At 37.2% G+C, this 13,725-nt stretch overlaps 3 protein-coding genes across 4 annotated transcripts; 2 read left to right on the top strand and 1 right to left on the bottom strand.

Moving 5' to 3' along the window:
- Positions 1–1,274: 1,274 nt before the first annotated feature.
- LOC114761332 (acid phosphatase 1-like) lies at positions 1,275–3,328 on the top strand. Its single transcript, XM_028950678.1, has 3 exons — positions 1,275–1,796; positions 2,735–2,944; positions 3,049–3,328. The coding sequence occupies exons 1-3, from the start codon at positions 1,402–1,404 to the stop codon at positions 3,224–3,226; spliced, it is 783 nt and encodes a 260-aa protein (XP_028806511.1). The 5' UTR covers positions 1,275–1,401; the 3' UTR covers positions 3,227–3,328.
- A 291-nt stretch (positions 3,329–3,619) lies between these two features.
- Positions 3,620–5,428, bottom strand: LOC114761318 (leucine-rich repeat extensin-like protein 4). Its single transcript, XM_028950661.1, has one exon. It carries the CDS (start codon positions 5,129–5,131, stop codon positions 3,869–3,871), a length of 1,263 nt encoding a protein of 420 aa, XP_028806494.1. The 5' UTR covers positions 5,132–5,428; the 3' UTR covers positions 3,620–3,868.
- A 4,651-nt stretch (positions 5,429–10,079) lies between these two features.
- LOC114761320 (putative dual specificity protein phosphatase DSP8) lies at positions 10,080–12,819 on the top strand. 2 transcript variants are annotated; one of them, XM_028950664.1, is made up of 7 exons: positions 10,080–10,188; positions 10,452–10,669; positions 11,188–11,310; positions 11,541–11,634; positions 11,743–11,825; positions 11,920–12,009; positions 12,101–12,819. In XM_028950664.1, the coding sequence occupies exons 1-7, from the start codon at positions 10,107–10,109 to the stop codon at positions 12,380–12,382; spliced, it is 972 nt and encodes a 323-aa protein (XP_028806497.1). In that variant the 5' UTR covers positions 10,080–10,106; the 3' UTR covers positions 12,383–12,819. The 2 variants fall into 2 exon arrangements, with proteins under 2 accessions (XP_028806497.1, XP_028806498.1); XM_028950665.1 differs by having other exon boundaries at positions 10,108–10,371.
- The last annotated feature ends 906 nt before the right edge of the window (positions 12,820–13,725 follow it).

Here is a 13,725-nt window from a genome sequence, read left to right as displayed (position 1 = left end):
AGTCCCAACCCCGATTGTGCCCTCATGGACAGTACTTGAAGAGCTTAACCAGGACTGCTTTGATTTATATTGCACGAAAGCTCTTGAAAAGCAACGACGCTCTGATTTTTTTTTAAACATCAACGACAGGATGTGGAGTGTGAAAACTAAGCCTTTAAGAACCAAATTCAACATCATACACAACATTAGAGCTGGTAATACGGGTTGGGTCCGCGGGCCCAGCCCGCCAACCCGCCAAAAATGGCGGGCTCGGGTTGGCAAAATGCCAGCCCGCCAAGGTGCGGGCTACTCCAACCCGCTCCGCCGCGGGCTAGCCCGCCAGTTGGCGGGCTAGCCCGCTTTTTTTTTTTTTTTAAATTTTAATTTTTATATAATTTCTAATATGTTATACAACATAATTGGAGGATTTTAACCCCCAAATTTCATATTTACATCTTCTCATCCATGTAATTGCATATGTAATACATACATAAAAGATCTACTTAATTAATTTGGATAAGAAAAATAGTCAAATTAATTATTTAGAAAAAAATGTGTTAGTTTTTCTAAAATATCTTCTCAAATTATAAATTAATCCTCACATTATTTTATTATAACTCATTACTCAAGTTTAAAACTCCAAATCCAATTTTAACATTACAAACTAAGTCCAAACTTATACAAGTAATAATTTTTTTTTTTTTAAAAAAAGTTAGGCGGGCTCGGGCTGGCATAAAGTGCGGGCTACTTCAGCCCGCATCGCTTTTGGCCCGCACCGCTGCGGGCTGGCCCGTATCCGTACCGCCAGCCCGCATTCCCAGCTCTACACAATATAGGGCCAAATGCATAATCATCTCCCCGCTTGCCAGGGTAATGTGGACAAATGTTTTTTTTATTTTTATACTAGTAGCAGTTGTGTGTGTGTGTGTCTGAGTTTACATTAAAAATTATCAACATCGTGATTTGAACGAAAATATATCAGAATTATAATTTTGATTATTTCCCATGTAAGATCAAATACACACTAAATTTAGAGAAGATGATGTTCATATACGAATTTATATATTATGAGACAAGAATGAAGGACAAATTTTGTCTCCAACTATATAAAAGTTTTTTTTTTTTTTTTAGAATATGCTCATGAGTGTTTCCAAACACTCCAAGGCTGCTCTTCAAATTAGAAAAAAAGCATTTTAGCTTTTAAGCATTATAATTTTAAATTAGACTATTTTGTTTTTTTAATATTTACACGCCATCCTGGCCACGTTTAATTTTCCATTTTGATCCAGCCAGCTAGTGCCTACGGCCGGGCAACCTGACTCTCTCCGCCAATACTTTTCTAATCTGACCAGAGGAACAAAAGCGAGAAAAGAAAACCCGGAAGTCAGTTCCAGTTCCATAAGCTTCCTCTCTACTCCAGCCATGGCTTCTGGTCTGCTGTTCATGCTAGTCTTCTCAACGATGAGTCTTGTCCCGGCGATCTCTTCCGAATCATTGATCAAAATCCCGTCTGAAGGAGCCTTGTTCGGCAATCGGAAGGTTAGGGTGGACGATCGTTTGTACTGCGACAGCTGGAGACTCTCCGTAGAAACCAACAACGCCGGAATATGGGAACAAATTCCGGAAAGGTGCACACGGTTCGTGGAGGATTATATGACCGGCGAGCGTTATCGGTCGGACTCAGATATAATCGCGAGCTTCTCATCGGCGTTTGCGAATAATGTGAAGTTAGGGGGAGACAGAAGAGACGCGTGGGTATTCGACGTCGACGAGACTCTTCTATCCAATTTGCCTTACTACGAGAACCATGGATTCGGGTTAGTCGTACTCATTTCAAGCCATTCCAATTTTACCTAATCGCATCCTCTATAGTTGAGGTTAAGAGTTTGAAGATTATAATTACTTTTTAAGAATTAAAATTACTGGTTGAGTTTTATATATTTATTATAAGCAAATTTATGATTTATTTAAAAATTTAATAATAAAATTTCGTTTTTCTTCGAAAATTCGATCTCTGAAAATCGCAGTAATTTTTTTAAATGTTTAAATGTTTGGTTTAATTTTTCTTTTCCGATAGAAGCACTTTGCTATTGCTGGCCCAGAAAAAAATATGCAAGTACTTTTCGGTCCGTGCGTGCATGTGACTTGCAAATAACCAAAACGTCCAATTGGGGGACATTCATCGTATCAATATATAAATGATTGATTGATTACATTTCCGTGGGTTTAAAATGTGGTTGTTGAAGTTGTCGTATGGATTTGATCACATGCTTAGCTTGTTAAGCGCTAACCAGAAAAGAAAAAAGGCAACAGACAGCTGGAATTTTGTTCCTAGTTATGTGTTTGTTAGTGGAATAGTCGTTTTCTTTTCTCTTTTGTTGTTACCCACGTCATGTGCATCACCAGTTTAGAAAGTTACGAGTGAAAGAAAGAAACCGCTGAGTTTACCCACAATTTTCCCTGCGAAACTTTTACTGTTAGACACATGAACATTTTTCATCTACTCTGTAGTATCACATTCTTACTTATCCGAATGATTCGTTGCCAAATCAATATTATATCCAATCTTAATTATAAAACCTTGTTTGTAATTCTCGTTTGTAGATTACAAACAAAGTCTTATAATTAGAACCGGAAGTAGTAATATCTAAGATCCCTGAGAAAAGGTAAAATCTGAAATTTAACTGTCTATTTGCCTAACGCACAGCAGTTTTGTTTGGTTATATGGGCGATGGTAATATTGTTTGAAACACAGGTCAGATATATTCAATGAGACGTCGTTTGATGAATGGGTGAGTGTAGCTAAGGCTCCAGCTCTACCAGCCAGTTTGAGATTGTACAAGGAGCTACAGCAATTGGGGTTCAAGATATTTCTTCTGACTGGGAGAAGTGAATACCAAAGGGAGGCCACAGAAGCAAACCTTCTATTTTCAGGATACAGCAACTGGGAGAGGCTTATCTTGAGGTACACAAATCTCAGTTCATTTGCTTCATATCGACTAAGAAGTGTCATTTTCTGAAAGTTTATACACCGCCTGTAAATTTGTGATGTTCTTGGTTATGAAACAGAGGCGAATTGGACCAAGGAAAACCAGCCACGATTTACAAATCAGAGAAGAGACAAGAGTTGGTTGACGAGGGTTACATAATTCATGGGAGCTCAGGAGATCAGTGGAGTGATTTATTGGGTTATGCTGTGGCCACACGCTCATTTAAACTCCCCAATCCAATGTATTTTATTCTTTGACACACCCCCATTTCTGTAATATTGTACTGCAAAACCATACCATGCCGGTTACCCACAAGAGTTGACATTAAGTGATCTTGCTAGTTGCTATATTATATGCCCTGCAATAACAATTCTTTAGCTCTCCTGTATAGTTCACGGCATTTTATGATTTCGGGGGCAATCCGTGGCAGGTGAACTAATCCGTGTAATTTGAACAACCCAGTGATTTGGTCTTGTAATCTAAAGCATTAACGTAGCTGTCGAGTTTCAGTATCGACAAGGAACAGGCAAGAGGGGGCTCATTTACTGTGGATTTGTGTGGGAAAGAAAAGAGTCTGGGGGCACATTCTATAAAGAACCCGTGATACTATTAGTAGCTATAACAAACAAGCATGTCACGTGACACATAAATTGTCCTGCATGTCAATCACACAAGTAGAGTAGTATTATTATTAATATGGTGGTCAATTATATATTAAAAGTCTCGCAAATCCGTTTCCTTCTATTTCGAGACATATCTTTATCCGTGCAGGCCAAGTAAATTAGCTAACAGATATAACGGATCCACGAAGAATTAAATTAGCAAGGTCGAATCATAATTGCTAGCATTAATTAACAGAACTGCCATGGCCAACCTGTAACCATGTGGTGAAATAAATATCAAGGCGAAGAAGAAGATGGAGTTGGATGATCGCGCTTAGACAGACTTACACCAAGCGAACCACAAACAAGCTTCGGAGTTGGGATTCTGAGACAATTCAAGCCACCGCCTGGGATCACAGAACACTCTGGCTGAGGTCTCTGCATGTCCCTCCCAGGAATGCAATTATCTGAGAAATCAAAACCCACATTCCTAACGGAAAGCCTTGAGCATCCCTGGCTGAACCCAGAAAAGAAATTATAAGCAACCGTTAGATTCAACAGGTTCCTCAGTGAGCAGATCACGTCCGATACTTCTCCAGAAAGCTTGTTGTGCGCCAAATTGAGAACTTCAATGTCTTGCAAACAAGATATTGTATCTGGCAAATGACCCATTAATGAATTGTAGCTCACATCCAGAACTTGCATCTGTGTGAAGATCCCAACCCCTTCAGGAATGCACCCTGTTAACTGGTTATTGAGGAAGAGAATCTCCTTTAGCTTAGAACCCATGAAGCCAAAACTCGCTGGGATGTCCCCACTGAACTTGTTGTTTGCTAAATTTATGACCGAAGCAGGTGAATTGCCCAGATTTTGGGGGATTTCGCCTTCAAATTGATTGTTGTTGAGAAAAATGGCATCCAGATTCTTGTTGAAAACATCATCAGGGAGTGGTCCAGATAAAGAGTTGAATCGGATGTCCAAGTAAACCAGACTGGGCATTGACAAGGTCACCGTGGGGAAAGGACCAGAGAGCTGGTTGTTGCTGAGGTCTAACTCTTCAAGAGCCGAGAGGTCTCTGAAAGTATCAGGAACTGTACCTGTAAATCTATTGCTGTTGAGGTGAAGAAGAGACATTTCAGTGAGCAAAGAGAGCTCTTTCACAAGACTTCCTCTGAGATTCGCGTGGTTGAGATCTATTCCGGCGACCACAGGCCCACCTGATGCATCCTCAGGATTGGCACAAAACACCCCTTTGTAAGAACACACGTTAGAACCATTCCAACTCTCCAGAATCCTCAATGGGTCCTCCGTTATCGCGGCTTTCCATGCCTGCAGAGCCATGTAAGCTTTGTCCTGCTTCGGCACTGGAGAAGACCCCGGAGAACCGCCATTCCCGCCACCGCCGACCCAAACTACTCCCCCGCCGCCGCCGCCACCAACACCTACACCAACGCCAATGCCGCCGCCGACGCCAAAGGCTGCTCTTGCTGCATCGAGATGAAGGTTAAGGTGGAGAAGGAGGAGGAGATCAAAAGCCAGGATCATCCAAGCCTTCCCCATTCTGAGCTTAGAAGACCAAGACGCTTACTTGATGGTGTCCCCTGTAAGATTGTCCAAATAAGCTCGAAGCAGCATTAAAGAGAAACAGAGCAGTGTACTGGTGGGGTTTAATTGGCCTTGCCAGAAATTCTTGACTCCATTATACCCGTTGTGCAATTAAAAGCTTGGATATTATTGAAACAATGAGTGATGTGAACTTAATTACAAACACTATACGCGACCACCAGTTTATAGGCTTTTGGGCTACAGCCTACAGCAGTACAGCTCTATCCTCGATGGCTATGCAAACACACACGCACACATATGTCTTTTCTGTAAAGTTGTTGACTTCTGTATGTTTCATTAGTGGTCGTAAACCCGTTTCATTTACGCTGTGTTATTGTCCAATTAAATAAAATGCGCACTCAATTAGATAAGACGATATAGTATTAATTATTGACAAGTTTTTTTTTTTTTTTTTGCCAACATTGACAAGTAATTAATTATCAACAAGGTTCTGATAAAATGAGTAAAAAGTAGGTGGGGCTGCTGATCACATTACTTTTTTCATTTAATGTCAAGCCTAGCATGTCGTCTATGAATGAAAAGACAGGGACGGGGAGCGAAACGCAGATTATACAACAGGTGTCCATCATTTATGCGTCGTTTGAAGATAGATTGATATATTACCTTCAATTCTAATTCTATCACCTCGTTCGTAATCTATAAATAAAATCTTATATTAGAATTAGAGGCAGTATAAAACAGGGTTAACGGTAAAAGGTTATACTTTCACCTCGCAAACCCGTAAAACTCTGGGTGGTTGGAATAATCAAATCATCAACCACATTGCTGACAGCAACTTAATGCCTATAAACCCTTAAAAGGGGACAATTTTATTTTTTATTTTTTAACTTGATTCATAGAACAAGTACATGCTTTGCGTTGCTCGACAGATGATCCAACTCTCCGAGCCCATATCGTTAATCACTCAGATGTGTGTTGTGTGTGTATACATACATACACGTGCAATGTTGAGTGTGTATTGACAAACGAGCGTTAGTAATCGGCTTCCTTTTTTGGGGTCCAGATCATAATGGACACCTAGGTCTTTTGAAATCTGGTACCCTTAAAAGAGATGAAATCTCACGAGCCAGAAATCTCAGCAAATACTAACAAGAGGAATAACGAAAAATGAGAAAACGGGGTAGTGTTTATGAAGCTGGCAGTGGAATTCAATTATGAATAAATGAAAACAAAAAAGTAGCTAGTAGCTAATGATTACGAATGGCGGGTCCACCGGCTGGCCAGAAATGCAAAGAAGAAGATGGGTCTGTGAAAGAAACGGTTAACAGTCTATTCAAACATTTCCTAACTGATGTATATGCATTGAAGAAGAAAGAACGTGGCGAAGAAGAAGAAGAAGAAGATGGTTTGACCAGCAGGCAGGGAGCCATTACTCTGCTTCAAATGCAGAAACGCTCTGTTTTTCCCAAAACAACACACCCCATTTCAACACTATTTGGTATTCTCAGTCCCTTTTTGGCTTAAAGATGAGATTTTTGTGGAGTCCCGTGTAATGCCGCAGTCTCAAAGCAGAACAAAAAAGTCAGTGTTCAATTCCTTTATTACCTAAATGATGAGAGCATGCTCCCAAAATCAATCATTAGGGCCAAGAAAAGCAGAGCCGCACCATTTTGACGACTGTATATTGGGAAGCACTCGGATTCCAAGTTTCATGGACGGACATGAATATCCCTGTTCCAATTCACAAAAAGATAAGGAAAAATACTAATAGAATACGAAAAAAGATTCCTCTTCTTCAATTCGACTGGTATTAGCCACCAAAAACACAGTAGTAGTATATTTTAAAACGAGTAGTGGTAGCCACCAACCCCCACAAATGCGTAGGAGGAGAGACTGGAAGAGGTGAAGTGTGAATGTATATGGATGGGTTAGGTATTTATCTCTTGAACCAGTGTAAATCTTCGTTGAAGAAAAAAATTAAGGCTCCAATAGAAGCACATTATTATGTTCCAATAATGTCAAGTGGAGTTATGAATGTGACATATTGCGGCAAAAGGGGAAATATGATGAACTTGCTTGACTAAGCAATCCCACAATCTGCTGCAGCTATTGAGGCTATGCACCCAAACTTGGCAAAAAACCTTCCATGTTGTTTTCTAGGATTAAAGTGACCGTCGCTGACCAATACAAGAAGCCAGTACTGGATTAGTTGTAACTTGTAAGGTGTAAGACTACTCATGAAGTATATCTCATGCGCATAAAGTGTGCCTAAGCACACATGAATATTTTAAAATAAACAAAACTCCCATCTTTAATAGCGGTCAGTAGTTTTTTTGTCCTTTTCCTGCAATAGATACAGTTAACGAATATTGGAGTTTTGGTCTATTTTAAAAGGTTTGAATGTACTCTTATGTTTACGTGAGCTTTACGATGATAGACATATAGATATATATTCTGGGAAAAAAGAAATATATATACACACACATACATATATATATTTATATATATGGAGAAATATTTCATAGATACTTTTGCTGCTTGTATATTACCCATCCTGATGGCATATCAAATGTCCTTTTTAAGTTTTTTGATTGTATTTTGACCTTAACAAGTTTGGTATTTTTTTTTTGTTTTTGGTAAAGAAGTCGAAAAGGTAGGTATCTCTTGAAACAAGAAATAATAGTTCACTCTGGTTGACAATACGGGGTTGTTATGGACTTTGTGCTCTGAGCATTCTTTAAATTAGGTCTCAACAAGATTATCTTCTTCATTTAAACATTTGCATACGAGAAATTTATCAATTTGAATTTTCCAATATGAATTTTGTTTCAAATTAGATATTTATGAGGGAGAAAAAAGAAAAATTGGAAATAAAAATATAAGGAGAAATTAAGTTAAAATATATATTTTAAAAAAATAGCTCCATAGAAGATAGGTAGGAAAAAAAACAATAACCTATCATACTTTTTTTTTTGGTTCCTCACCCGGTTTACTAGAGCTTTGTCCTGACCACGTCCGGATCCGACCCGCATTGCGCACCTGGGTATGGTGGATGAGTCTCCCAGCGGGAGTTTTCTGCATCCATGAGTAATCCAACTCGAAACCTCACTTAAGTGAAACCAAACTACTTACCACTCGGACCAAACCCCGTTGGTAACCTATCATACATTTTATAGGTTACCAAAAATTTTATTTTTAAGTTATAATTATATTTTGGCGATGGGCTTAGGGGTGTTGTGGCCCACTCACGATCTGTAGATTGACATAAAGTGGCTTTAATTGTTGGCCCATTTATGTTTCATCCTTCAAAGGTCGGTGCTTTCTTTGCGACACATTGCCTTTGCTTCCCTCCTAAGTTTCGACTGTCAACTTTCCCATTCCAATCAACAATCTATATTGGCCTCCGGCGTCCATCTTCCTTGGAATTAGATAAGATCATCATCTCATGTCATATCCCTTTCAAATTAATTAAGGTTGTTTCCAATTTTGACACTTCCCGTATTTATTTACCAGTCCTTCCTTGATACATTCATAAATTTGCAACCGATCCCTCCTCCCACCACATATCATAACCTATTATAAGATTCTTTTTCTGGGCACAACCTGTCACAATATTTTAAATTGATACCTAGTTTGTATTCTCCCGTACAAAATATATGGGATTTAATCTAATCCCATGACAAAAATACTAATATACCCAGGGATTTTTTAATACCATATTATGAGAGTTTTTAAAAAGTCTCTGGCTAATTTTAAAGTAATTACATAATACTAAAAATTTAATTTTAAGAAAAAATTTTCCCAGAAAAAATATAAAATATGAGAAAATCGCAATCCCAATTATAGAAATGAACCAAATGTTGAGGGCAAGATCAAGGGACTTAAATGACAATAACTTTCAAATCCAAATCATAAACTTTCATATCAGGGGTAATTTGGTCATTTAGTTTGGATATTGTCATTTAATCGCCGGTCTGCGGACTCAATTCAGCTATTCTATCTATCTATTGGAGCTGATTTGCAATTAAACCTTTTTATGCAATTTTCCCAAAAATTAGCAAGGTGAAGAAACTTTTTTATTATATCCTTCCGGGTTCCTATCATAGGTTTAGATTAAAAAAAATTATTTAAAATTATATAAACAAAAAATATTATTTAAAATTAATTAAAATAATAATAAGTAGGTTAGAAATATATTTTTATTTTTAAATATGTCCTTATAATAAATGAGAAAAAGAGTAAAAGAAAATGTGCTAGAAAATATGATGAGAGAAATTATAGTAAATAATTAAGAATAAAATTAAAAAAATGCACTCTTTCGATCCTTAATATAAGACTTATTTAACTAATTTGATTAAATTAAAGGAGTTAGGTAAGTTAGTTAATTATAAAAAATATGACATGTTTTTACTAAAACACTATAATCATCTTTCTTAATATCATTCATTCCTCACTTACTTGATTATGATTGAAGAAATATATATAGGGGTAATTTAGAAAAAAATTGATTAAATATAAGAAATATGATTAATATTTAAGACTAAAATTAACTTAATAATTAGGTTTTATATTAAGAATCAGAAGAGTATTAAATATTAAGACAATCTAAATTAAAATTTCTAAAATGGGTTACACCTCCTTTTAAATTTTGAAACTTAAAAATAGTAGGAGTATTCTTTCTTTTTTTTTAGGGAGAATTATCACGAAATCCCAAAAATAATTATAGAAAAGTTTCAATAATAGTTTAAAAAACTTTTAATAATAAGCTTTCTACTAAGAAATAATAACTTCTCAATTTTTTTATTTTTTTAAGACCTCATTATAATTTTCTTTTTTTATTTGGGCTCTTATGATTTCCGAGCTTGGGACTTAAAATGTAATTTCATCTTTCCTTTATTGACGTGTCTTTCAGCGATAAATCCTAAGGCCATTTCATTCACATTCAGTCATTGAGAATACTCTGCTTACTATGCATATGCAGTTTCCAATTTTATTTCGTATTCGTACTTCACCCCATAATCCCGATCCTGCCGCAATTACATTGGCCGCCTGTAATCTCTCTCTCTCTTGTCAGAATTCATCACCTTATCATGATTCTGTAGTCACTCGTTTCCCTTGATTCCCTGCTTTTGGCTTCCCGACTTCGAATGCCGAATTTCTAGTTCCTTCTCTCGATCTTGCTAAAATTTTCCTCAATTTTTGATTGTTCGGTTTCTTTAATTTCACACGGAGTGGTAAGTTGTTTTTCCCTTTGAATTTTGGCTTTAGCTGACTTTTGTGTTTGGGATTTGGAAATTTATCGCTGTTGGTTTAGGGTTTTTGAATTCGCTTTCTGGGATGAAGATTGAGCAACTGGACAATGTTGATTCCACTAGGGACGAAGGGAGTAATGAGAATCAGATTGTGAGGGTTGACGCAAAGAGAGCGTTAGTTGGAGCAGGTGCTCGGATCTTGTTTTACCCGACTCTTTTGTATAATGTACTTCGGAACAAGATTGAAGCCGAGTTCAGGTGGTGGGATCAAGTCGATGAGGTTTTGCTCTCACTATCTATTTATTCCATGATGGATTTATTCACCTACTGTTGCTTTAGACTTTAGCTATAGCATAGTTGATTTTATGTTTCCCTCCCTGGAGGGAATAGGCCGGATGCACTCATGAGATTTAAATGTTACTGTTTATTTTTACTTTTTTCCCCCGGGAAATTGAATTGATTGTTGTTACGCAGCGATGCCCTGTCATTTCTATTGATGCTGTGCAACCAAAATTTATGTTAAACTGTATGTTGTGGTCTCTATTGATAATAGATACTTTGCTGAGAGTGGTCATTGATAATGAATTCTTGGTTTCGGAATTTTGTTCCCGATAGGGGGCTAGAAAACCGGGATCTTGCATAACTAGCCTATACCTCTGGTTGATAGCCATACTCTGATGCCTATCATTTTAATGTATTCTTTGGGAGTCACTTATAGGTGCTTCTCTGTGGTGGCTTCAGCTTATGTTGAAACAATGGGGGCCGTTCTAATCATTTTTGTTCTTTCTTTCTTACCAGTTTTTATTATTGGGTGCTGTTCCATTTCCTAAAGATGTTCCTCGCTTGAAGAAGCTTGGTGTGGGTGGTGTAATTACTCTGAATGAACCTTATGAAACGTTGGTTCCATCATCATTGTATCGTGTAAGTGCGGACCATTTCTCTGCAAACTCCATCATTTTTACTATTGTTCTATGAAAAAGCCTTTTTACTGGGTAAGGGTCGTAGTCTCTATGTCCGATGTGGATCATGTTTTTGTATGGACATGAATTACAAGTCAAGGACAATATTTTCGTTGTTTTGCATTGTATTGGTTTAATTGTTTTTAAATACTATTTCTCATGTTTTTGGTTTATTTGTTTGATGCATTTTAGGCTCATGAGATTGATCATTTAATGATTCCTACAAGGGATTATCTCTTTGCCCCTTCACTAGAGGATATTAGCCGTGCCGTGAAATTCATTCATGGTGAGTATTTTCTCTTCTTTGAAAGGATACATGATTGCGCATATCATTGTGGCTTTTTAGCTGGAAAATTTGCTTTTGTTCCCTCTTACTATCTTTATTTTGGTGCAGAAAATGCATGTTGCGGTAAAACTACTTATGTCCATTGCAAAGCCGGTCGAGGAAGGAGCACGACGATTGTTCTTTGTTACTTGGTAATATTTGTTTCCCATGCTTATTACGCCCGTGGCATCAGCTGAAACTTTAAGGTGCTGGCGGGTTCCCTGATGGTCTATTTCTAATTTGTAGGTTGAATATAAGCACATGACACCCGCAGCTGCCCTGGATTATGTGCGTTCTCGCAGACCTAGGGTGCTGCTAGCACCATCACAGTGGAAGGTTAACATGATTTGTTAATTTATTTTACTATTTTAACTCGATTTGTCAACTTATTTTAATACTTTAACTAAGATTCTAATTTAATGAGCAGGTTGTTCAAAACTACAGCAAATGCCAACCTTCTCCTTGTATTGCCAGGCCTACTCCTACGCCATACTCTCCCTCTAGGGACGCAGTTCTTATAACCCAAGCTGACCTTGAGGGTTACCACAACGCATGCGATGCTGGTATGCAGTTGGCTGTCGTTGCTAAAGTGCCAAGGACCAAGCCCATGATAGCAAGATTATCTTGCCTGTTTGCGTCCCTTAAAGTTTCTGGTAGCAGTGTCCCAGCAGTCAGGCGGTTGCTAGTTTCTGAGGCACGCGCTTGCTAAGCCAGCTTGGCAAGGACGTAGGAGGTCTGCACAGCATATGATCGTGAAGATGAGAGGCCGAGTTCGATAATTTTTCTGTGTTGTCGGGGCAAACGAGTTGTACATGAAGAGTCTGTCTGTATACGAAGAATGATAGGAGCGAAGTTTTTTAACGATACCCGTACATTCAAATTAGTTTTTGTGCAATTGTTCTGTTTCGTAAGTCAACTATCTCTTGCATGTTAATAAGTTATATCATGTCGGTAAAATCACCGTCTGATATCAACGAAGTTTGAGGTGTGAACCGGAAGATGACCAAGTTTACCCGGAAGTGAGCGTGTTTGCCTGTTTGGATATGGCGAAAACCAAACACTATTAGCTGTAAGTGGGGGAGAATTGAGGTAGGATGTGGTGTGCGTATTTTCATGCTTGCAATGGAATGGCTTACAAATTTTTTATTTTTTCTAAAATTTATTTATGCTTGGGATGGAGTGACTAAATTTTGTAATTATTGAAGCTAACTAGGGTGGTTAGGATATGATGGAGTATGGACCAAAGCCTGCACAAAACGGGCTGACCCTACCAGGCCAGCTTGTTTAAATTTGTTTAAATTAAGAGTCGGGTTTGTAATTTGGGGTCTTTAATGGACTTTTGGATTTAAAAGGGCCAGTCATGTAAAACTGAAAGTTAAACAGGTTGGTCCATTTAAGCTTGCAAATAGTTTTTTTTTTTTTAAATTTATATCTTTTTTATCCTAACTTAAATTCCTAATATTTTACACACCCTTCCTTTCTAAGTTTCACTTTCAGTCTTTTATCCACTCTTAGTGCACACCTCTAATGATATTAAAATAAATAAAAATATATTCTTCATATCTTGAATCATATTTCAAATTTGTATTTATCTAAACCAACAATTATAGATTAAAATAAATAAAATATATTCCCCATATTAGAACAAAAAATTTAATGATTAAACCAACAGATATGTATCAATTTGCATATATGTTATAAAATTTTAATGAATAAGTTAACACTTTTTCTAAAGTGACTATATCAAAATTTTTATTCTCTATATAAATAGAGTTAGACAAGCGAGCTAGATAAAACTAAAGAAGAACATCTTGAACAAAAGCAAAAAAAAAAAAAGATAACATAGTTAGCTCATTAAAAACATACTATGAATCAATCCAAAGTGCTAAGATATTTCAGACTTCCTATAAGACTGTGCAGCAAAGTGATTTTCAAAATTAAAGCCTGAGAAAAAAAAATACTACATTCAGTCCTAATTATAAGACCTTGTTTGTAGACTACAAATTAGGTCTTATAATTAGGACCGGAGGTAATAAGTAGACAACATAGAAT

This window comes from Neltuma alba, unplaced genomic scaffold (assembly GCF_004799145.2).
Source record: "Neltuma alba isolate B1F8T4 unplaced genomic scaffold, ASM479914v2 tig00011117_pilon, whole genome shotgun sequence".
NCBI lineage: Eukaryota > Viridiplantae > Streptophyta > Magnoliopsida > Fabales > Fabaceae > Neltuma > Neltuma alba.
The sequence above is the reverse complement of the archived record's forward strand: the minus strand, read 5'-3'. Positions and strand labels throughout refer to the sequence as shown.

Bases quoted from the DNA above. Each gene is read 5' to 3' on its own strand.
- LOC114761320 (XM_028950664.1), top strand. From the start codon at position 10,107: ATGCATATGCAGTTTCCAATTTTATTTCGTATTCGTACTTCACCCCAT. The intron at 11,311-11,540 runs GTAAGTGCGGAC...GATGCATTTTAG, and splicing joins TTCCATCATCATTGTATCGT to GCTCATGAGATTGATCATTT. The intron at 11,635-11,742 runs GTGAGTATTTTC...ATTTTGGTGCAG, and splicing joins TGCCGTGAAATTCATTCATG to AAAATGCATGTTGCGGTAAA.
- LOC114761332 (XM_028950678.1), top strand. From the start codon at position 1,402: ATGGCTTCTGGTCTGCTGTTCATGCTAGTCTTCTCAACGATGAGTCTT. The intron at 1,797-2,734 runs GTTAGTCGTACT...TTTGAAACACAG, and splicing joins TACGAGAACCATGGATTCGG to GTCAGATATATTCAATGAGA. The intron at 2,945-3,048 runs GTACACAAATCT...GTTATGAAACAG, and splicing joins TGGGAGAGGCTTATCTTGAG to AGGCGAATTGGACCAAGGAA.
- LOC114761318 (XM_028950661.1), bottom strand. From the start codon at position 5,131: ATGGGGAAGGCTTGGATGATCCTGGCTTTTGATCTCCTCCTCCTTCTC.